Source organism: Monodelphis domestica, chromosome 3 (genome assembly GCF_027887165.1).
Source record: "Monodelphis domestica isolate mMonDom1 chromosome 3, mMonDom1.pri, whole genome shotgun sequence".
In the NCBI taxonomy this organism is placed as follows: Eukaryota; Metazoa; Chordata; class Mammalia; order Didelphimorphia; family Didelphidae; genus Monodelphis; species Monodelphis domestica.
Genome location: NC_077229.1, coordinates 16,605,073 through 16,629,380, shown reverse-complemented (window position 1 = coordinate 16,629,380; position 24,308 = coordinate 16,605,073). Strand labels below are relative to the sequence as shown.

Genomic DNA, 24,308 nt, shown 5'->3' with positions numbered 1-24,308 from the left:
GGCAGAAGAGTGGTAAGGGCTAGGCAACGGGGGTTAAGTGGCTTGCCCAGGGTCACACAGCTGGGAAGTATCAGGCCAGATTTGAACCTAGGACCTCCCATCTCTAGGCCTGGCATTCTATCCACTGAGCCACTCAGCTGCCCCCTGTTTTTCTCTTTTTAAAAAGTGAAATATATATGTGTGTTTTTATAGACATGCAGTAGAGCATTATCCTCCATAGATCTGGCTAGCTAGTGATCCAGAATCCCAGAAGCTTGGGCCGGAAAGGGACCCTGGAAGCCACCCAAGACCCCCTAGGACTGGACCAGCATCTGCCCCCTCTACAATCCCCCCCAAGTGGTCAGGAAGATTGGCCTGGAAGTTCTGAGGGCCCCGAGGGCCCCGGAGGCAGCCTGTTTCTCATCCAGGACAGCTCTCCTTATTTGGGGAGCTTTTCTCCCCATCCAACCCCTTCACAGCTTCCACTCATTGCTTTTTCAACCCTTCCCCTTCATCTTAGCATCCTTACTGTGTATTGGTTCCAAGGCAGAAGAATGGCAAGGGCTAGGCAATGGGGGTCAAGTGACTTGCCCAGGGTCACACATCAGAAAGTGTTTGAGGCCATATTTGAACCCAGGACCCCCCGACTGCAGGCCTGACACTATCCATTGTGCTACCTAGGGGCCCTTTGGCTCCCTTTGGCTCCCTTTTCTACATAACAACCTGCCAAATGCTACGAGTTAGCTCTCAGATCTTAAAGTTTTCATCAGCTCTTCCCCTGAGGTCTTTCACCTTGCTGGTGACCCTTCCCTTAGATGAAGACCAGAGACCAGCTCTGGCCTCGGATACTGGTTGGTGACCGTTGCCCCTGCCTCAGTTTCCTCATCTGTAAACTGAAGATGAGACTGATAGCCCACCCCCTCCATGGTTGGAGTTCCTATGTGCAAAGAGCTCACCCTTTGGGGCTGCCCCTTGAGACACCATGTGTGCAACAGAAAGAGCCATCGAGGCAGAACCTGAGAAGGTGGGTTCAACCCTTGTGCCATCCCCCTTCACCTCTCTGGGCCTTCATCTCCTCCTCTGTGAAATGAAGGGGCTGGAATATGTGGTCTCTCAGGGTCCATCACCCCAAGACCTTCCCCAGCTGTCAAGTGTCTGCAAATGTGGCGCCCCAAAGGAACTTTGCATCAGTTCCTGTGTCTCCGGAGGTTCTCCGAAACCCTTCCTTTCGCCAGCTCTGATGGGGGAGGGTCTTCCATCCCATTCACCTCCCATTCTTTGTTGGACCTTTCACAGTCCCCAAAAGAGCTGCTTCCAATCTTCTGGTCCCTTTCCTCTTTGTCTCTCTTTGGGGGGCAGGCCTGGCAGTGATCTCCGGACGAGGCCTGTTTTCCTACAGCCCCTCCAGCATTTGTCATTTCCCCTTTTTGTCAATTTTGACGATCTAAGGGGTATGAAGTGGAAGCATAAATTGGCATGGATTAGTATTTCTCTATTTATTAGTGATTTGAGGCATTTTTTTCCTCCCAAGAGCACCGGACCTAGCGCCAGGGAGACCTGATTCTGGCCTCAGACACCTGTTTTTTCTCAGTCTCTTCATCTGTATGATGGGGATAATAATGTAACTACCTCTCAGAGTTGTGGTGAGATAACTGTAAAGTGCTTGACTGGCATGCAGTAGGCACTATATAAATGCTGCTCTCACATGGACTTCTTCCTTAGAAAACTGCCTGAATGTAAAATCTGTGCCAGGCTGTTTACCATCTCAAGAAAGGGAATGAGGAGGGGAGAGCAGGAGAGAATTTGGAATTAAAAATTAAAGTTAAAATACTGACTTTACATGTGACTGGGGAAAAGTAAAATAGCATTTAAAAGGGGGAAAAAAAGAAAACTGTTTGGTCTGGGACAGCTAGGTAAGTACAGTGCCAGGTCTTGGAGTCAGGAAGTCCTGAGTTCAAATCTGGTCTCAGACACTTCCTAGCTGTGGGGCTCTGGGCAAGCCACTCAATCCTGATAGCCTAGCCCTTGCCATTCTTCTATTTTAGAATTTATATATATACATATATATATTTATATATTTTTAAGCCCTCACCTTCTGTCTTAGTGTCAATACTGTGTATTGGCTCCAAGGCAGAAGAGTGGTAAGGGCTAGGAAATGGGGGTGAAGTGACTTGCCCAAGGTCACCCAGCTGGGAAGCATCTAAGGCCAGATTTGAACCCAGGACCTCCCATCTCTAGGCCTGGCTCTCCATCCACTGAACCACCCAGCTGCCTCAAGAATGGATATTAAGACAGAAGGTAAGGGTTTGCAAAGAAAAGGAAAGAAAACTGCTGGGTCATATTTTTTGACCATTTATCTCTTGGGGAATGGCTTTTATTCTGATAAATCTGAATTTGTTTTTTCTTAATATATTTTAGAAATTAGATCCCTATTAGAGAAACTTCCTGAAAAGGTTTCCCCCCCCCCCCCCCAGGTAGTTGTTCACCTTCTAGTTGTAGCTGCACTGGTTCTATCTGTGCAAAGCCTCTTTAATTTTAGACCATCAGGGTTGTCCACTTTATCCTGGAGCCTCTTTAATTTTAGACCATCAGGGTTGTCCACTTTATCCTGGAGCCTCTTTAATTTTAGACCATCAGGGTTGTCCACTTTATCCTGGAGCCTCTTTAATTTTAGACCATCAGGGTTGTCCACTTTATTATCCTGGAGCCTCTTTAATTTTAGACCATCAGGGTTGTCCACTTTATCCTGGAGCCTCTTTAATTTTAGACCATCAGGGTTGTCCACTTTATCCTGGAGCCTCTTTAATTTTAGACCATCAGGGTTGTCCACTTTATCCTGGAGCCTCTTTAATTTTAGACCATCAGGGTTGTCCACTTTATCCTGGAGCCTCTTTAATTTTAGACCATCAGGGTTGTCCACTTTATCCTGGAGCCTCTTTAATTTTAGACCATCAGGGTTGTCCACTTTATCCTGGAGCCTCTTTAATTTTAGACCATCAGGGTTGTCCACTTTATCCTGGAGCCTCTTTAATTTTAGACCATCAGGTTGCCCACTTTATCCTGGAGCCTCTTTAATTTTAGACCATCAGGGTTGTCCACTTTATTATCCTGGAGCCTCTTTAATTTTAGACCATCAGGGTTGTCCACTTTATCCTGGAGCCTCTTTAATTTTAGACCATCAGGGTTGTCCACTTTATCCTGGAGCCTCTTTAATTTTAGACCATCAGGGTTGTCCACTTTATCCTGGAGCCTCTTTAATTTTAGACCATCAGGGTTGTCCACTTTATCCTGGAGCCTCTTTAATTTTAGACCATCAGGGTTGTCCACTTTATCCTGGAGCCTCTTTAATTTTAGACCATCAGGGTTGTCCACTTTATCCTGGAGCCTCTTTAATTTTAGACCATCAGGGTTGTCCACTTTATCCTGGAGCCTCTTTAATTTTAGACCATCAGGGTTGTCCACTTTATCCTGGAGCCTCTTTAATTTTAGACCATCAGGGTTGTCCACTTTATCCTGGAGCCTCTTTAATTTTAGACCATCAGGGTTGTCCACTTTATCCTGGAGCCTCTTTAATTTTAGACCATCAGGGTTGTCCACTTTATCCTGGAGCCTCTTTAATTTTAGACCATCAGGGTTGTCCACTTTATCCTGGAGCCTCTTTAATTTTAGACCATCAGGGTTGTCCACTTTATCCTGGAGCCTCTTTAATTTTAGACCATCAGGGTTGTCCACTTTATCCTGGAGCCTCTTTAATTTTAGACCATCAGGGTTGCCCACTTTATCCTGGAGCCTCTTTAATTTTAGACCATCAGGTTGCCCACTTTATCCTGGGCGGTCTCCTCTATCCCTTTTTGGTCATGGCTGTTTCTCTCTCCACAGATCCCAAAGAGAGCTTCTTCCTGGCTCCTCTAATCTGCTAATGATGTCACCCTTTCAATCTAAGCCATGTATCCATTATTTTGGTGTGACCCATGGTTCTTAAAGCGTGTGCCAGAAAATGCAGGCTCTGGCAGGTCCTAAGAAGCTGGAAAGGCTTTCACTATTGGCGTGGAAGTGGCTTGTGGGCCTGTCACGAGGATCAGCCTACCATGGAGACACTGATCACCAGGCTGGCTACCGCGCTCCATGAAACTGGGGGTTGCTCCTCATGGCAAAGGAGGACCTGCCCGCCTGGAGAAGTGGAGGTCCTGCGGAACTGAAGATCCGGGCACCAGCATTCCCACCCTGCCCAAGTGTCTGGCCAGCTTCCACTTCCTCCTCAGGAGGCTGTCTCAGACCGGAGGCTGCTCGGTAAAGGCGGGTGGTTTTTCAGGGCATCCTGTCGTCGAGGTGAGTTCGTACCCAGACACGCAGAGAGGCTGCCCTGTCCCAACCGTCTGGCTCTGGAGGGAGAGCTCTCGGCTCTCCAATGTGCCCAGGCACGGAGGTCCTTCCCAGAATGCTCCTGGCAGTGGGCGTTCAGCCTTGGCCCTAAGACCTCCAAAGTGGGGGAGCCGGGCACCATCCGGGGCAGCCCCTCCCTCCTCTCACTGTCGATGGAAGCCTCCACAGGCCTGTTGGCAGCTCCTTGTCACTGCTCCTAGGCCTGCCCTCTGGGGCCAAGCAGAACAGGTCGAGGCTCTCCTCTCCAGGACAGCCAGCCATGCCATCCCCCAGCAGCCCGCCCCCTCCTCCTCTGACGGAGGCCCAAACGAGTGGCCCAATCCAGCCGAGGAGCCCGCTCTGGGAAGGTCTGCAGATGCATGAGATTAAGTGCTCGGGATCACAAAAGCCAATTACACGGAGCTGCACTCACCAAACGTGACGAACAAAAAGAAGAGCTGCCCCAGGCGCCAGGAACGCGCCCACGTGGACCCTGTGCTGCCCCCTCTCATCTCCACTCTCCCTCCAGACCTGGCTCCTTCCCTGCTGCCCACAAGCATGCTCGTCTCCCCAACACTGTTTTTAAACTCCTACCTTCCATCTAGAATCAACACTCTATTAGTTCCAAGGCAGAAGCATGGGCCAGGGTGGCAATGAGGATTAAGGACTTGGCCAGGGTCACACAGTCAGATCTGAACCCAGGGCCTCCCGTCTGCAGGTCTCTCTAGGCACTGAGCCACCTAGCCTCTCCCTTCCCCCAATATCTTAAAAACCCTCCCTAGACCCTTTGAGCTACCCAGGAGCTCTTCTCCTTTTCACGTAATGTCTCTTCATCTTCCCCCCTTCTCACTCACTTCTCAGCCTTTTGTAGTGGCTTCCAACCTGCTCTCTCTCTGGACCATCAGAGCCACCCTCTCTTTCTGTGGGGCCGTGACGCGGTCCCTGCTCTGGGCTCCCATTCTACCTGCCTCCTCCTCGGCCCACTCTCCGTTCACGGCTGCATTCTGGCTCCTCTGACCAGCCTCGTCTGCTCCCAGATCCGGGCACTCTGCCCCACAAGCCATCCCCCCGGACCCATCGCTCAGAACCACGTGAGCCCTTCCCTGCTTCTGTCCAAGGTGCCACCGTCTCTTCAGTGTTCAGGGCTCTAACTCGTCCTCCTCAGCTCGTCACTGCCACCTGCCCCACGGCCACGCGGCCGGCGCATTTGTTTCCATGTCTGCCGCGCGTCTTGCGCATCCCCTTCTCTGGGTCCACACAGTCTCTGGCCTCCTCGTTGGTCCCCGCGGCCCCCTCTGGGTCCACACAGTCTCTGGCCTCCTCGTTGGTCCCCGCGGCCCCCTCTGGGTCCACACAGTCTCTGGCCTCCTCGTTGGTCCCCGCGGCCCCCTCTGGGTCCTCTCTGGCCTCCTCGTCGGTCCCCGCGGCCCCCTCTGGGTCCACACAGTCTCTGGCCTCCTCGTCGGTCCCCGCGGCCCCCTCTGGGTCCACACAGTCTCTGGCCTCCTCGTCGGTCCCCGCGGCCCCCTCTGGGTCCACACAGTCTCTGGCCTCCTCGTTGGTCCCCGCGGCCCCCTCTGGGTCCACACAGTCTCTGGCCTCCTCGTTGGTCCCCGCGGCCCCCTCTGGGTCCACACAGTCTCTGGCCTCCTCGTTGGTCCCCGCGGCCCCCTCTGGGTCCACATAGTCTCTGGCCTCCTCGTTGGTCCCCGCGGCCCCCTCTGGGTCCACACAGTCTCTGGCCTCCTCGTTGGTCCCCGCGGCCCCCGTCTGGGTCCACACAGTCTCTGGCCTCCTCGTTGGTCCCCGCGGCCCCCTCTGGGTCCACACAGTCTCTGGCCTCCTCGTTGGTCCCCGCGGCCCCCTCTGGGTCCACACAGTCTCTGGCCTCCTCGTTGGTCCCCGCGGCCCCCGTCTGGGTCCACACAGTCTCTGGCCTCCTCGTTGGTCCCCGCGGCCCCCGTCTCTGCCTGTTCCAATCCATGCTTCCGTGGCTGCCCAGACAATCATCCACCCGAGGTCTGTCTTGTTCAAGGAGGTCTGGTGGCTCCCCGGTATCTCTCAGGCTTCCCTCGAAGCCCTCCAAAGGTGGGGGACGGCCGGTGTAAACCGTGCTCTTTGCTCCTGAAAGTTCTTTACAGCCCGCATGCCTCTCTAGACCGTGACTTCCCTTCACACATCGCACAAGCCTTTGCTGTTCCTCACACAGGACACGCCATCTTCTTTCTCTTTGCCTTGGAACTGGCTGGCACCCATGGCTGGAAGGCTGTCCCTCGCCCCTGCCTGGAACCCCCCAATTCCTTCCGAATGACGCCCTTCCTCTGCCCAGGCTTTCTCCCTTTCGTCCTCTGTACGTGTGCTGGATGGGCCTATATGCGTCCCTGCTGTCGAGCAGGCCGAACGTACGCTCCCTCCCTGAGGCCGGGGCAGCTGGCTTTGGGCCCTCGTACCGCCGTGCCTAGTAGACGCGCACACGCACCCTCCTTCATAGATTTCATTTCAGGAGCGCGACTTCTCTCCAGGGAGCCTCTCTGCAGGACGAGGCTGTGCCTAAACGGGACCCCGATTTAGGAGAAGAGCTGCCACTTATTAGCAAGGCACGTACAAACCAAAGACTCCACAGAGGGAAGGTGCCAGCAAAGGTGTCCGGCTTCCGGGAGGCTTTACGTGGACCGTGCAGGAGGCCAGGGAGGCCAGGGGCAGGGGTCAGGAGAGAAGAGCCCTGAGGCCAGGCCGCCGGGCTGAAGAGGCCCAGGGGAGGGCCACAGGAGCTGAGGAGAAGAGCCCAGGAGATGCTTTTGTGCTGGATCCTGGAAGGCGGGAGTTTCTTTACTTGTTTAGTCTTTAGAGCAGCTCTTCTCCCAGGCCGCACCATAACCCTTTTTAACACGGGCTTTCTGGAATGATGAGACCCAAGCCGGCTCCTTCCCTCCCTTCCCTCCCCGCTCCTTGAGATGGCAAGGAATTTAATCTGGGCCATACATGTACGATCATGCAAAAACCACTGGAGTTTCTTAAGGTGGGGGCAGGGAGCTTTGCTTTGCGTTAGACTCGACAGGGGAAAGCTTGAGGCAGCCAGACTGACCAGAGGCTCCTGGATAGACGGACGGGGGGTGCCCCAGAGTCTACACCACGGTGGGGGCAATGGCGGAGGAGAAACGAGGAGAGACAGGCCTGGGCAACAAACTGCATACGGTGGGGGAGAGTGAGGAACTGAGGATCACAGCCAGGCTGCAAGCCTGAGGGCCTGGGAGGCTGCTGTTAGCCTCAACGATAATGAGAAAGCTCCAAAGAGCGGAGTGTTTGGGGGGGAAACAATGAGTTCAGTTTGGGACTTGTTGAACTACAGGACATCCAGCTTGGAGGTTAAGAGAGAGGTTAGGGCTGGACAAAGAGACTGATGGCAACAGGATTTACGGACTGAGACCACCACGTGACAACGGCATAGAGGGAGAAGGGGGCCCAGAAAAGAGGCCTGAGGGACACCTCCAGTTAGAATGTGCGATCTGGAGGAGGATCCCATAAAGGAAACAGAGAAGGAGCCGTCAGAGAGGGAGGACAACAGCCAGGAGGGGAGGGGTACCCTGAAACCCTAGAGAGAGTACCAAGGAGGAACGGGGCCGGGGACTTGACAGCTAAAAGGTCATCGGCCGCTTTGGGGAGAGCAGCGGCAGCTGAGTGATGAGCATGGCGAGAGTTAAGGTGAGCCCGGGAGGAGAGAAAGTGGTGGCATCGAGTGTAAGTGGTTCAGTCAGGGAAGGAGGAGGGATACAGGATGGACGGGCCACGGGAAGGTCTTCTGAGGACAAGGGAGACACAGGCACGCTTTTGGCAGTAGGGAAGCAGCCAGGACGCTGCAAATGAGGGTAAGGAGAGAGTGGGGATGACAGAGGCCCACTTCTGGAGAAGGTGGCTTGGGTGGGATCACTTGTGCATGCCCAGGGGTGGGTCTTGGCCAGGATTGGGACTACTTCCTCATGTGAGACGAGGATGAAGGAAGAGGTAGTGGCACAAGACATAGGAGTGATGCGAGATGAGGAGGAGGGGAGGAAAAAAGAGACTCAGGGAGAGATCTCAATTTTTTCCAGTGAAATAGGAGGTTCTCCAGGTTCTGAGCTAAAAGGTAGAGGGTGGAGAAGCTAAGGGAAGGGTCCGAAAGGGTCAGAAGAGCCACCATGGAGAGTGGGAGGGTGCATCGACATCAACATGGAGGGTGGGAGGGTGCACCAGCATGCATGCTGAAGTCTTGAGTTTGAGGGCAGAAGTTGGGGAGGAAAGAAAGACTGGGAATCAGGGAATGACCTCATCGAGGAATGGAGGGGTACATCCTGGAGTCCTGGGGACAACTGCTACCAGACCTTTGATTGGCTGGTAAAGATGGACTGAGTGAACCTCAAAGGAAGAGTGATGTGGGTAGAAAACGAGTCTCAAAGTGGCCCTGGAGAGCAAGGAGTTCTTCCACCTCTCCTCCCTGAACTGGGAGTCTGGGAGAAGATGTGCAAGGACGGCTGGAGGCCCAATCCTGACGCCAGACTTGTATCTCCAAGCCCTGTCCACTCTAGACTCAGCATGTCCCAACCCAAAGGCTCGTCTTTTCCCCAAACTCTCCACCCCCTTCTCAGTCTGCAGGGTCTCTCGTTACGTGGTGGGGGTCACTCCCGACTCCTTGGAATCTCTCTGTCCAATCAGGGTAAATCCTGGCCATTTTGTCTTCCTGCTCCCTCGGCTTCCCACACCACACTGCTCCTGTCCTGTTCAGGCTCTCATCCTCTCATGCCTGGACACAGCCTTTTGCTTGGTGTCCAGTCTTTCCCCACCCGAGTCCACCCTCCACTTGGCTATCAAAGTAATCTTTCTAGAACGCAAGGGTGACTATTTCTCTCCCTCTCCCTCCCTTCCTCTGTCTGTCTGTCTGTCTGTCTGTCTCTCACCCCCCCTCCAGTGACTCCCTATAAGGTCCACAGCTCAATGTAAAAGCCTCTTTGACCCCCAGAGCCCTCCCCAACATCCCCCTTCCAGCTCTCCTGCTCTCTTCCCCCCTTGCACCCCACTCCAACACACTCTGTAATCCGGTAACCTCAGGCTCCTCTCTGCTTCCTCCAAGTCCCAACTCAGCCCTCACCTTCTGCAGGCCACCTTTCCGGATGCCCCTCTCCCTCTCTCCGACCCTGGCCTTCCATCTCTGTGTACTGGCTGCAAAGCAGGCGAGCCAGCAAGAAGGGCTCGGTAGGCAACGGGGTTAAGTGACTCGCCCAGGGTCACAGAGCTCGGGAGTGGCTGAGGCTAGATTGGAACCCAGCAGCTCGCATCTCCACGGAGCCTCCCAGCCGCTCCCTTTCCTGGTCTCCTGAGGCCGGCCCCTCCGTCCCCCAGCTCTTGCTTGTTTCCAGTTTCTCTTGTACAGAGCCGTCTGCATGTAGTCTCCCTCCATCAGTCTGTGAGCTCCCTGAGAGGTGGGCTTGTCGCTTCTGTGTATGCCTGGCATACAGTCGGTGCTTACTAAGTGGAGCCCAGGAAAGCACAAAAGATCAGTGGACAGGGAAGTACTTCAGAGTAAGCCGAGCCCTCTTAGCCTGGCATTCAAGGCCTCTACACTCTGGCTTCACCTATCTTTCCATCCTGTTCTCCGAGCCTGCCATGTCCCTCTGGGGAGGCCCTGAGGCTCTGGCTCCATGTGGCTAATGGCCGGCACGCTGGCCGGAACGCTGCCTCTCCCCGCTCTTTGGCAAGCCACCTCCAGGCCAGCCACGAGGTCTGCCGCTTACTCCAAACAGCTGCACGGAGAGCTGCCGGGAGGGAGCTCGGCCTCTGAAGATGGAGAGGGAAGAAGGAAGGGCTTCAGGTACCAGGGAGCCGGGCTGGGGCGTGGCCCAGAGCACCGTGGGGTCCCCGGCCCCCAGGCAGCACGAGGGACCGCAGCAGGACGGGGAGGCTGGAGGTCCGGAGCAGGCTCACTCGTGTCCTCAGGCACAAGGGGCAGTGGGGGGGATTCTGTGGACGTGAGGAGCAGCGCGGACAGTAGAGACCCGGGTGACCCTGGGCAAGTCATTTCACTTCTAAAACAAGCTGGGCGAGCTCGGCGGCCCTTTCAGCTCCGAGGGTCAGAACGCGTAGCCGGCCCCATCTCCTCTAAACCAGGGAGGGCTAGAGGCAAACAGAGGCCCAGGCTCAGGCTCAGGAGAGCCGTGAGTCAGTCCTGAGCCTGAGAGAAGGCCCGTGCATGTTGGGGAATGGCAGGAATGCATGCTCCCAAGGCAGCGTGGGAAAGCATCCGCCGCCATCCATTTGCTGCGAAGGGAAGCCGCAGCAGACAAGGCCGGGAAGGAAGTTGGGGCCGGACTGGGGAGGGCCTTCAATGCCAGACTGAGGAGGGGGACCTTCGGAGGTGGCTCCGGGGATGGAGAGAAGGTCCTGGGTGCCCGCCTGGCCCTGACCGCTCTTCTACCTCAGTACTCAGGATCTCTACTAAGAAAGGACGTCGGGGTTTAAAGATTAAAGGGTACTAGGGAGCCCCAGCGTTCCCAAGACGGGGAGTGAGGGACACAGCCAATGCAATTCTGCCTTTGAGGAAGACGGCTGGCTTCAGCAGCTGTGCGGAGGAGGGCTGGAGGGAGGCCGGAGGCCGGAAGACTAAGAAATAAGAGACACAGAACGAAGAGGAGCCGAGAAGACTTGAGAGAAGGACGAAGCAGGAAACATTTAGAGCACGACTGCGGGCGTGCGGAGGGAGAGACGGCCACCACCAAAGCGCTCTGACGGAATCTGCAAGGTGGCTCCAGAGAAGAGGAAAGGCCCCGTCCCGGCAGACATGGGGGCGACGGGTGCTCTGGGGGCCCCGACAAATGCCAGCACCTCCCGCTTTACAGACCTCCCCCCCTCTGAACGTCTCTGTGCCCAGCTCCTGCTCGTGAGCCGTCCATTCAGGAATACATCCCACAGGCTCAGGCAATACCCCAGACACGACCGGGAAGGGAGAACTAAGACAAGAAAAGTCAAAGCGGGCTTTGCAGACGATGCCCTAAAGCTCTGGACCCTCTCGCTGTCTGGGGCAGCCCTGGGAGGAGGGGGCGATGGAGGCCGGGATCGCAAGACTGGACAAGGCCTGCTCTGTGCCTCAGTAGCCATCAGGAAGGTGGTGCAGTGGGCAGAGCACCAGGCCTGGCGTCAGGAAGACTCCTCTTCCGGAGTTCAAATCTAGCCTCAAATTCTCCTAGCTGGGTGACCCTGAGGGAGTCACTGTATGCTTCTGGGGTCACTTTCCTCATCTGTCCAATGAGCGGGAGAAAGAAATGGCCAACTCCTCCGGTATCCCTGCCGAGAGAGCCCAAACAGGGTCACGAAGAGCTGAAACGGCGCCCGAGTAAAACGGACCGGGGATCTGTGTGCCGGCGACCCCTGGCTGGAGTCAGATAGGAGGGAGCAGGAGGCTGGGGGAGGAAGGAGGGAGCTGTGGCACCAAACTTCAGAAAGAAAGGCTGTTTCCCAAAGTTTGACAGCTGTAACTTAAACCTCCACCTTATGTGTTTATATTGGTTTTGCTTAATAAGAAAAAGATTTTGCCTTTGCCTGAGGTTCCTCATGCTCATGGGTGGCTAGAGCAGGCCCGGAAGAAGCACGCCCTTTTTTTTCTTTTTCACATTAATAAGGCTTTTAACATGTTTCTGGCAAATTGGCAAGAAGAGTGTGCGCAGCTCATAATTGGCGATTTAAATGCAATCACGAACAAATAAATGCCTGTTCCTATCTCATTATTTATGAACTGAACCTGCTTCGAGACAAAATGACTCTCCTTGGGCAGTAGCCAAGTGTAAACACATCTGAAGTCTTCGTTTTCACCCCAAGCCGCCAATGGATTAGGCCTCGAAGAACCCTGCCCCTGGAGGTCCCGTATAACAAAAATCTTAGGGGAGCGTACGGGGTCTGACGGGCTCCCTTCCCGCAGAGCTGCCGCTCACCTCGGGAGCTGGAAAAGCCACATCAACATTAAATTCCACCCTCGGAGGCGCAAGCCATGGACACGCTAGAAAGAAGAGCCTTTCGAAGCCAAGAAGGGAGTCTGCTCAGAAACGCAAGCTTCTCCGCGTCCCTGCCCACCTCCCTCCTCTCTCGGCTCCTCCTGACACCCTCCCTGGCCTCTGCTGAGTTTCTGCACAGAGCCGCCTCCATTCTGCTCTTGCTCTCCCTCCCAGAAATCTGGCTTTTGAACCACCCCTTCCAGGTAAACTGTCCTCTCTAAGGCCACTGGGAACCTCCAAACCTCCAACTGATGGTCTGCGTGGATCTTTCCACTTGGGTGCTGAAGCGGGAGAAGAGAGGGCTCAGGACAGCCCTAGAAGCATGAGCTTCAGCCAATGAGGGGAAACGAGGGTCTGAACTCTCAATATAGACAAGCTTTTCACCAATCAAAGGAAGCTCTGCCGGAATGGAGGCTGGCTCAGAGGCTCTCAAGGAGAGGGAAAGCTGGTTTGATCGTGGATACAAAGAGAAATTAGAGGCATCATTTCCTGGGCCATTTGGTTGTCTCGTATGCAGCGGTGTTCTTGGTAAAGAACTGTAAAAAGTCCACCACGAGAATGATTGTAGCTGATGGAGCACATTCACGGCTGAGGAGAGGACGTTCTATACACCACTCGTAAGATACACACACACACACACACACACACGCACACACACACACACACACACGCACACACACACACACACGTGTTCTTATGCTCACTGACTTTAACGTCAATGTGGACATAAGCAAGGATGGCCAAAAAAGGGGGTGGAAATTGTTGGTTAGAGTGGTGCAATGGCCCTCCTCTCTCCACCCCCACCCCCACCCCCAGGGGATTACAGGTGATGAATGAGGTAGAGGCTGTCAGACAAGGCTGATATGTTGGTTTGCTTTGCATAACTATACTTTGCAAGAAGGGAGGGATTACTGGAAAGTGTCAGCAATGGAAAAAAGGAATCAATAAAACATTTCTAGAAAATATGGTCAGGAGCAAGGAATGAGAGAGGCGGGCCTTTATGGGGAATTTGGAAAACAATCAGGAGATGGTGGACATGGCAAGCATCAAATGACAGCCCCCAAATGAAACGGATTAGACTTCAACAAAGAGGATGTCACTTAACCGATGTCAATTAGTTGCCACAATGAGGAGGCCAAGAGCGCCTAAAAAGCTCTTCGGTTACGAAACACTCTGTCTCCCTGCCAATCAGAGACGGCAGCCAAGAGCAATAGCAGGGTGTAATAGAAACTTATTTGTAAAACCCTCAGCAGAGGATGGTGGAGGATCATGAGCAGTCTGGCCTCAAGGCCGGAGGGAAACAGGCAAGCAAAGCTTAGAGGACTCTTGGCAGGAGAGTTGACCAAGCAAAGCTGTCTCAAAGGCTTTGAAGGAAGGCTGAAACTCAAAGGAAGTCAAAAGAGAAAAGAGCTGCCAAAAGATGAATAACACCCTTTTCACCATCTAGGACTGAAGAACCCCCACTCTGGGGTTCTACAATCAGACCAGATCATCTTCTCAAGGAGGTAGAAATGATGGAACCAAGAAAACCACAAGAGGAAAAGCAGCTGGACTAGACCAGGAACATCCAGAAGATGTCCATTTGGAAATGACACAATGGTGAGAAGAAAGGGAGTGACTCTCAAGGGGGAAAGAGAGCAAAGGTGTGGGAAGATCTCAAACTTTATTCCAACCCCAAAAGAGGGTCCCTGAGAGAGCCCCACCCGTACATCTGTCTCCCTTCTCATCTACGTGCTATTTTTATAAGAATAATTGATGCACCCACCGAGGACTGCCTTGACGAGGGGAGCAGAAGGGGCCAGACAGGGCAGCACAAGTGGCATTCCACAGCAGGCCACAACTTCGCCATCACACAGTCAGCCTGCAAGAACTTGCCGGGCAGCCCGTGTGTTTGTCACAAAGATGCTTTGGCTCTCTAAGGACAAACTGCTGCTTTAAAGCTCTCCTCTCTGCAGTCCATTCTCCATTCAGCCACTAGGACAGTGCGCTCCTTCTTTGTTCCACCTGCTCCCTCCTCTCTTTTCTTACACTCCACTCTCTCCTCTGTAGAGTCCACAATCCAGGGATGAAGGCCTTTAGGTGGTTGCCTCTCACCTGATGCTCCCCCTCCTGCCTCTGGGCATGGCCCCTGGCTGTCTCTTCCACATGCCTGGAATGCTCTTCCTTTAAGTGCCAGCTTCTCCAGGAAGCCTCTCCTGCTCTCCTTATTAAAGCCCGTGTCTGTCCTCTGATGACTGTCACCAATGTGTCCCATGGACAGCCTGACTGTCAAGTTCTCTGTGTGGTGTCTCCTCCTTTAGGCTGGGAGCTCCTTCACAGCAAGGACTGTCTTTTGTGCTCTTTGATTCTTTAGCCCCGAGCCCAGAGCCTGGCGTATAGTAAGTGCTCTGCGCTTGCTGACTGACTCATATCGATATTCCACCAGGATGTGACACACGTCCACGAGGCCACAGAAAGCAAAACGCCTGAGATTACGGAGAAGGGCAAGGCAGGCGCCCAAGGGTTACACCACGGTCCCAAGAAGGAGTCACCCAGAAGCAGCAAAAAGGACAGATGTGAATCAGGAATATCCCAGAAGGGACAGATGCTCATGGATGGCCCACAGGTACCCTCTCCCACGGGAGACCTTTCCCGATGACTCCGTCTTGAAAGGAAAGTGCCTAACTTTGTGTTTGCTGATTTGTGTAAATGTTCCAGCTCTCTGTCTCCTTAGGAAGGCCCTGGGAGAGCGGCTGGCCCCCAGGAAGCACTTAGTTCACAGGTATTGATTCGGCAGAATGGAACAGTAGAGCACTGCAAATCCTGGCACGTGGAGAGCCGGAGAGCTGGGACCCTGCTGGCACTCTCTGGAAGATCCCACAGAAAAAAGGCCAATCTCCTGACTTTCAGAAAAAGGAAACTGCAAACTGGAGGCCGGTGAACTGCCAGGACTCCCTGGCACAGTCCTCCGGGAGTCCCTCAGGGAGTGTCGGGCCAAGGCGGCCGTGCTCACCAGGAGCCCCCGGGCTTCGGCAAGCCCGCGCCCCGTCAGGCCGACGCCGTGCCAGGGCCTGTCGCTTAGCACCAAGACCAGATCTAGACTTTTCGGGGCGGGAGCTCCGGCCCTGATGCTCAGCTCGTCGAATGACCCCGTACGAGTCACTCTGGGGATGCCGGCGCTACACCAAGAGGCCACAGACAGTAACTCATTCCCTTTTTGGACGGGGCTACCAGGCTGGGACGTCAGCAAAATGCCGCAGACGCTAGAACAACAACACCCCCCCAAAGCCCCTTTGATGAGAAAAGGCCTCTTACCCACGGCGGTGAGGGGGAGAAGGCTGGCAGGGGCGGTACGTGCTCCCCGCGGAACGCTGCTGAGACGAGGGCGAGGCTCCGCGCTGACATCCGAGGGGCTTCGAGGGGGGCCCTGTAGGTGTCGCCCCCATCTGTGCCCTGTCGGTGGCTCCAGGCCAGACGGCCGACTACGCTGCGGGGTCTCTATTAGCTTTGTCTCCACGTTAGCACAGGAGCTAGCGGCGCCTCAAGGGCTCCGCAGGGAGGGCTGGAGGGGTGTCCCAGACACACACGCGGCATCTGCAGGACAGCGTCACCCCCGAGACGACCGTCAGAACCCCGAACGGCCCTGACGAGCGGGACTGCTGGGCCGGACCTGGGAAGCGCCTTAACCGGGATACATGCACAGCTGTCCACTCGGGGTCGGAAAGAACCCGTGCCGCGACGTTCAGAAGGGAGAGGCGAGAGCTCATGTTAAAGCGCTCTCTGGGGGCTCGACGGACCAGAGGGACGTGGGGGCCCCCGGGCCCCGGGGGGCAGCGGCCCGCGGGGGCCCGGCCGTCTGACCAGGCGTGAAGAACTCAAATATCCCATCGTCCCTCGGGTCAGGATTTGGGGCCTGGACGTCTTACCTCCTCCGTTCCTCTCCCGGGCACGGCCAGCAGCCAGCATTCCTGGGCCCCTCCACGGAGCACGGATCCTTGACAGAAGCCAACGCTGTCCAGAGACAGCGAATCCACCGGGGCACGCCGGCCCTCGGCCAGGTCCCACAAGCACAACTTTAGGTCTCGTCCTTGGCTGCAAAATGAAAAAAGCACAAACACACACATGAACAACACACGTGTGCGTGTCGCAGGCAGAGCAGGGCCGCCAGGCCCGGATCCCGAGGGCCCTAAGCTGCACACTGGAGCTGGCGGTGACGCTCCGTCTCTCCTGGACTCCCCTGGGCAGCCGGCGAGCCGCCTCCGACTCTGGGGACGGAGCGAAACGTGGAGCCTCCCCCTCCCGGGGCGTTCCAGGACTCCGCTGGGCTCCTGTACCCGGCCCATAAGGGCTGGGGGTGAGAAATGCGGTTCCCTGCCGGACTCGACCCGAGGAATAACCGGGCTAAGGGTCAGAGGCTCACCGTTTCCCCTTATTCCATCCCCAAGCCTTTCCTTTACGTGTCAATAAAGCCCATTTTCTTTCTTTCTGGGTGCCTTCTCCCCGTGTAACCCTCCTTTTCCCCTTTTCTAAAAGCATAGTAACAATGTGTACACGCACACGAATGTAAAGTGTGTGTGCGTGTGTGCATGTGATGGGTATGTGTGGGTGCTCCAGCACCGCCTGGCCGCCGAGGCTCAGCCACGGCCCATTACAATCTGGCGCTGGCCTCCGAGGCTGGCGAGGGGTCCAAGCCGACGGCTCTCACAGGAGCCTGGCGGCCTAGGACGTACGAGTATTAGTGCCCATTTACAGATGGGACACTGAGGCTCAGCGGGAAAAGTTAATGGCCCCAAGGCACCCAGCTAGCGGACACATTCAGATTCAAGTTAGGGGCAACTGCCCAGGACCCGCTTCACTGTGGCCAAGAAAGGGCCCTGCGGACAGAAATATTCACGGCAGCTCTTCCTGTGCCGCAGACTGGAGGCTGGGGGAGGCCCCTCGGTGCTCTCCACGGTGATGGCAGCCGGTGGTGATGAGGAGGGAGGCCACTTTCAGGAAGCCTGCGAAGGCTTGTATGTCCAGAGCGATGCTGCCCACTGACAATGCGACTCCAATGAAACAGGGAGGCCCCAGAGAGCAAAGGGAAGGCTGTTTTCTCCCTCATTCCTCTCCTGCTTCTTCTTAGGGTGGGAGGATGAAGGGGGGGCTGTGCCATGAGCCTTGGGGTCCAAGAGGAGGAGCTCCCTTTTCCCAGATGCTCACAGCCAACAGACACCGCCTCACGGCATCTTCCCAGCGATCCCCTGGGCCTCGGGCCTTCATCTTTGAAATCAGGGATGTGTTTTATCTGACAGAAAAGGGATGGATCTGAGATTCGGAGCGAGATGGAGTTTGGGGTGAGACCGATGGGAGGGTCTGTCTGGTTTGGCTATGCATGTCTGTTAGGGGGTTTTCTTTTCAGTTTTCGGTGGGGGAAGGAGGTGGAAGGGAAAGAAAATACACGCCTGTTCACTGAGAAAAGAACACTGGAGGCTGGATCTGCGACCCTCTCGGTCCTGACAGACTGACTTCAGGGCGAGGACAATGAGGCAGGCAGGGGGAATGGCTGACCGAGGTCAAGCCTGCATGAAGGGAAGAACGCTGGGAAGCCAGCCCACAGGTTCTTCTTCCAGGGCTGGTATTTGGACACGTATCAGTAACCCCACTTTACGGATGAAGAAACCGAGGCCAAAGGCATTAAGTGACTCGCACCAGGCCACTCAGCAAGCTAAGCATCAGAGCCAGACCTTCAGGGCACGGGTTGAAGAGCAGTCTCTGCAGACAGATGGCCTGCCCCCGCAGACCGAGCTCTGGTCTTTCTCCGGAGCCACAGGCCCCTATTCCAACTGAACATCCCCAGGCATTTCGAACCCTACACATCCAAACAAAGCCTGCTTTTCCCTCTGCATCTTTTCAGCCTCCCCTGTTCCGGATGGGGGCACAGATGAACAGCCTGAGACCCGGCGCTCCTTCAGGAGCTCCCAGCTGGTCTCCTCACACCCCAAACCATCCCATCTCCACAGCGGCCCTTGGAGGGCGGCCATGGGGACAGGGAAGCCCGCGGCCTCCGTTTCTTCACCTTTCAAAAGCAGGGAGTTGCTCCTTGTGGCAGAGCAGGACAGCAGGGGCCCAAACCAGGACAACTGACCCAATGACAAGAGTCCTCAAGGTCCTGTTACCTTCTCGGCCTCTTCCCTCCTCTGAACCCGCACCCACCCCGGGCACTGCCCGCAAGGGGGCTTTCTCAGCCCTGGCTCAGGCCCCACTTTCAGGCACTTGCAGTGCTCAGAAGCAGCACCGCACACGGCGCCACACCTGAAAATTCCAGGCCTCCTCCGTTACACCTGACAAATGCCAAGAGGATTCAGTCACCCTCTGGGTGCCCCCCTCTGCCTCAGCCCTTGTGGTCAGACAATGGGAACTTGGGCCCGACTGCCCGATGCACATTCCACACCGTCCAGCTAGCAGAACCGCCGCCGCACCCAGGGAAGGGACCTCTTTCCAAATATTTGCTCCCCCAGGTTTAATCTTGCAGAGAACTGAAGCCTCCATGCTTGGCATTTCCTCCACAGCAGAGGCACGAGAGTCCACCTGCAGGTGCACATCTGGGGGGGGGGGTGCGTCAAAATGCCCCAAGAGTTGTTCAGCTGCACCTCAGCCACTGGACTTGGCCATTCTTGGAGAGAGGCGCAGGGACGCCCCAAACGCGTGATACGATCCAGGTGCAGAGATCACTGGGGGTCACTCAGAGAATCTCAGAGTTGGCAGGGACTTCTGAAGGTGACCCAAGGCTGGACGAGATTCCTGTCTAGGCCATCTGGGCCAAGTGGCCTCCCAGCCTCCCCCAAAGGCCTCCTTATCTCCTGCGGCAGCCCATCCTACATTAGGGCAGTTCTGATTGCTAGGAAGTACCATCTCCTACCAAGCGAAGCTCTGCCTCTAATCTGCACCCCCACAGCCCAACTCTAGGGGCATCTAGGCCTGTCCTGAAGTCAAGTGGAACAAAAGGAATCCTTCCTGCCCATCATAGCCCTTCAAACACCTGGAGATGGCTCCCATCACCCCCCAATCCTCTCTTTTCCAGACTTAATTTCCCTCATTTCTTCAATGGATCCTCATGTGGCCTGGTCTCTCTCCTTCATGTGGGCTGCCCTCCTCTGGACATTCTTCAGCTTTTAATTCCCTTTTTTTTCTAAGTTAAATTTTATTTTATTTTTAGCTCCAAATTCTTTCGCCTTCTCAAATCCCTTTCCCTCAGCCCCAGTAAAGAAAGAAAACCAAAACCTGGCACAAACATGTTTGGCCCAGCAAAATATATTTCTACCTTATCCCTGTCCAAATAGGTTCATCATTTTTCGTTTTGTGGCTCCATTTGGGGTTTTCTTGGCAAAAATCCTGGAATGGCTTGCCATTTCCTTCTCCATCTCATTTTACAAATAAAGAAACTGAGGCAAACGGGGTGAAGTGACTTGCCTAGGGTCAAATAGCTAGTAAGTGTCTGAGGCTGTATTGGAACACAAGAAGGTGAGTTTTCTTGACTCCAGATCTGGCGTCTAGGCAGGAAGTGGAGATAAGGAGGGAGACTATACCAGAAGTGGGGGACAGCCAAAGAGGATGGAGTTGGGACACAGGAGGGTCTTGGGAGAGAAATAGCAGGGAAGCAGGCATTGCTGGAGTTCAGAGTGCATGGAAGGGAGGGTGGCATAAGGAAGGAAGAGGGCAGGTTACAAAGGACTTTACAAGCTGGAGGATTTTATATCTGAATTGAAAGTAGCAGGAGAGACTGGAATTTATCGAGTGGAGGGAGATCTGTGTTATAGGAAAATCCCTATGGTGGCTGGCTCGGGGAGAGACGGAGGAGATAGAAACTTGAGGCAGGCAGAACTCCCAGGGGCAGGGGGAGGCAGGCCTGAACCAGGGTCAGAGGAGAAAAGAGGGCGTACAGAAGAGAGGATGGAAGGTGAAATCTATAGGACTTAGGGGGATGTGAGAGGGGGAGGGGTTGGAGAGAACTCAGAGGCTTCCAACCTGCTTGCCTTGCCACCAGTAACAGGGAAGTTCCATGGAGGAGAGTTTAGGGGGGGACAGACTTACAGACGCTTAGCTGGAGATGCCTTAGCCAATGTCCAGCCTGGAAAGGAAGGTAAATAGGGTGAGATGTGAGCTTGGGGCTCTGGAGAGAGAACTACAGAGATTCTCTGTAGAGTGCTAATAAGTGGATTCAGGAGAGCCAGCGAGACCATCAAATGAGAGAGAAAAGAAAACCGAGCCCTGGTGGACATCCACGATGAAGGGCTTTGATGTGGATAAAGATTCAGAAATGGAGACTGAGAAGGAACTAGGGCTAGACATGGAGAAGACACATCCAGTAACTGGAAACCAGAGGACCCATTTGCTGGAAAGTAACATTAGCAGTGGCTGCTGGCACCCAGCCATGTAATGAAGTGGCCCCCCATTCACAGAATGAAGCAGGGAACCCATGGAAGTTGGCAGCTATCCAGCCCAGGAGCTTGGGCCCACTGGGATCTGGCGATGCCCTGGGGGCAGCAAGCACAGACTCCTTCAGAATGCCCATAATCACTTCCTTTCTCTAGACTTTGTCATCCCTGGGCAGAGGTCGGAGGGGGAGGCAAGTCAGGATCCTGTCCAGCCTCTATGCTTTCATCTTGGGGGAGCTGGCACTCAGCACAGAATCCCTGCACAATTTGTATAGTAAGGCAGGCCCTGAAACACAGGATAAAGAGCCTGAGCTTGAAGTTTGTCTCCCTATTTCCAGCTTAGTTACCCTGAGACAGCTGCATCACCTCACAGATGTGACTTAGTTTACTCCCCTGTGAAATGAGAATAATAATAATAATGCCTGCACGATGCACATTTGTTATGAAGAAAGTACCAGGGCATCAGGAATGGGCAGCAGTCAGGGAGAGAAAGGAGAAAGGGGGTCCCCCATTTGACAAATCAAAAACAGTCAGCCACAGGGTGAGAACATGTGGAGGAGGCTCTGAGTCAATGCAGACATCACTGACAGAGGGGAAAACAGTGGTAATTATTTTAACGAGGCCAAGGGAATCATAGGACTACCCTTCTGGCCTTTCCAATGAGCTGATGCAGGCCCCGGGATCGCCAGGGCTAATGAGCTCTAACACCTCCACTGAGAGAGATGTTTTCCCTTGATAAACGGGCCAGGACAGGCCCAGAGAAGAGGGCTTCCTGTTCTCAGTCCTCTGAGAAACAACTTTCCTCTCCAGAGATGCCCAGAAGGTTCCTTCCTTCCCTCCCTCCCTCCTTCTTTCCTTCCTTCCCTCCCTCCCTCCTTCCTTCCTTCCTTCCTTCCTTCCTTCCTTCCTTCCTTCCTTCCTTCCTTCCTTCCTTCCTTCCTTCCTTCCTTCCTTCCTTCCTTCCTTCCTTCCTTCCTTCCTTCCTTCCTTCCTTCCTTCCTTCCTTCCTTCCTTCCTTCCTTCCTTCCTCCCTTCCCCCCCTCCCTCCCTCCCTCCTTCCCTCCTTCCCTCCTTCCTTCCTTCCTTCCTTCCTTCCTTCCTTCCTTCCTTCCTTCCTTCTTTCCTTCCTTCCTTCCTTCCTTCCTTCCTTCCTTCCTTCCTTCCTTCCTTCCTTCCTTCCTTCCTTCCTTCCTTCCTTCCTTCCTTCCTTCCTTCCTTCCTTCCTTCCTTCCTTCCTTCCTTCCTTCTTCTTCTTTTCTTTGTAACACCCTCACCTTCCATCTTGGAATCAATACTGGGCATTGGTTCCAAGGCAGAAGAGTGGTGAGGGCTAGGCAATGGGGGTCAAGTGACTTGCCCAGGGTCACACAGCTCTGAAGTGTCTGAGGTCAAATCTGAACCTAGGACCTCCTGGCTCTAGGCCTGGTTCTCAATCCACTGAGCTACTATGACAGAGGCTGGCACATAAGAAAAGTGCCAGGCTGAAGAGTGTGTGAAATTGATCACCTCGATGGGGAGGGGCACCAGGAGGCAGGAATCTTGAGGAGGAGAAGACTCAGGCTGGTAGAGGAGTTGGCTGCTCTCAGTCTTGAAAAGCCAAAGGGAGAGGGTGAAAATAAGGACTTTCTCCTTAGGGTTATCCGCTTTTCCTGCTGGTGACTGGAAATCCTCCCCCCCAACATTTCCCAATTGAAGGGACTTTCTGAAGAGAAACCTGAGCAGACTTTACCTCAGCTCCTGTTGCTCAGGGGTGAGTCAACCTGACTTTCTCTCAAGGGGCTTAGGCTGCCAAGGCCTGAGTTCCCCCCAAACTTGAGGAGGGAGGGGAAAGGGTTTAGATAGAGACAGGGACCCCCTTTCCCTACTTCCCTTTTCCATTCTTTCCATGCTCATTATTCTTTTTGTATTACCTGATTGAGTTGACATTAAAAGTTATCTGTTCCCCAAGCTGAATGTGAGTGAACAGATCAAGGGGAGACCCTTTGGTCTCCAGTAGTGGAAGGGGGACAAGGTGGACAAGAGTGAATTGGGGAGAGCAGCTTTAGCTAAGGAGGGAAGGCAGACGGGGGAAAATCTTCAAACCCCCTCTCCTCTCTCTGAGCCAACCTTAACATTAGCTGTCTCCCCTGAACCCCACTTTTGAGAAGGGGGTTCTCCACTCTTTGTCCCCTCTATACTGAAAGTCTTAACCCCCTCTAGTACAAATTAACTTCCTTTTATAATACACTACCCAGATGCCTCCCCTTCCTTCCTTCTGATCAAAGTTCTGCAGCACTTTCCTGGTCTCTCACCGGACCCTGTATGTTAGCCATTTCTCCCTAAGAGCAGATATTCTTGGGAGAGACCCCCAGGGTATGGGAAAGAGTTTATGCTGGGATCCAGGAGACCTGGCTTACATTTCAGGCTCTTCCACTCACTCACTAACTGGGCATCTGGTAGCAAGTCTCGTTTCCTCTCTAAGCCTCAGTCTTCTGATCTGTGTAATGGGGAGAATAATACTTGTACTCTCCACCTGGCAAGGTTGTTGTGAAAAGAATTTGTAAATTATAACAACAATAAACACTTCTCTGTGAAGCACATTCCAGGAATGCCCTCTCACTAGAGCTGGTTTTGAGGGAGTGGAGCTGAGGAGAGATCTGGGCATTGCCTGCAGAGATGATAAACTCCTCCACAAAACAATGGCATTGGACCAGATTGATTAACTGATTAACAAGCATTTACTAAGCACCTTTCGTGTGTGAGGGCTGGGTGCACCCCGATTCCCTCTGGACCCTTCCCATTTGGCCCCTCAACTCGCCTGAGTAACAAGCGTTGGTCTCCCAGAGTCTTCACCCAGTACACAGACTGCCCTCCATGTCCGTCCAGTGTGGCGTCCACTCTTCGGGTGTGCAGGTTCCAGACATGTACCAGGCCACTGAGGGATCTGTGGAACAATACACCAGATGGTTAGTTCACCCCATCAGTGGGACTGTCCCTCTTTTTTCCATTTCCCTGGGACCCAGAGATCATTACTGTGTATGAAGAGGTGACCTCCACCCACGAAGCGCAGAAGGAGGCCATTACTGGTAACTCTAAGCGACGTGGTCCTCTCCCTGGACCCCTGGGCCTCCCGAGTTTAAAATGAAGTCCAGATGAGAGTGCAAATCAGGAGCCTCCATCCACATACAAGGGAAGGGCTCTTATTTTGCCCCAAGTCAGGTGACAGTTTCTGTGGGTGTTCAAAGATACCCCAAAAAGTATTTCCCAGCTGAAAAAGCTGACCACAGTTCAGATTGACCCCACTCTCCCCCTGGGCAGAAACAAGAGGCATCACTTACCCAGAGAACAGGAGGGGGGGGCTCTGTGCCTGGCTTCTGCAGGAGAAATGCAGGGAATTTACTGCTGACTGCGTGCCTCGAAGCACGAACTGTGGTGGAGGAGGGGGAAGAGCCATGGCAGGGACAGAACCCCAATTACCTTTTCAGGAAAGAAAGGACAAAAGAGCGTTTAGACTTCAGTCTCCAACTGCTGAAAGCTTCCTCCTCTGATAGACTCCTTGAGGGAAGACGGCGTGTCC

At 54.3% G+C, this 24,308-nt stretch overlaps 1 protein-coding gene across 6 annotated transcripts in view; it reads right to left on the bottom strand.

The window, feature by feature from the left end:
- Window positions 1-24,308, bottom strand: part of GNB1L (G protein subunit beta 1 like) — a 144,041-nt gene that overhangs the window by 33,185 nt on the left and 86,548 nt on the right. For all 6 annotated transcript variants that reach the window (XM_007506090.3, XM_007506093.3, XM_007506091.3 and 3 more), the window contains 3 exons: window positions 24,070-24,208; window positions 23,550-23,675; window positions 16,262-16,427 (listed from right to left, as the gene is read on the bottom strand). In XM_007506090.3, the coding sequence (XP_007506152.1) occupies window positions 16,262-16,427; window positions 23,550-23,675; window positions 24,070-24,185 (408 nt within the window). In that variant the 5' untranslated portion in view covers window positions 24,186-24,208. The remainder of the gene's footprint in view (window positions 1-16,261; window positions 16,428-23,549; window positions 23,676-24,069; window positions 24,209-24,308) is intronic.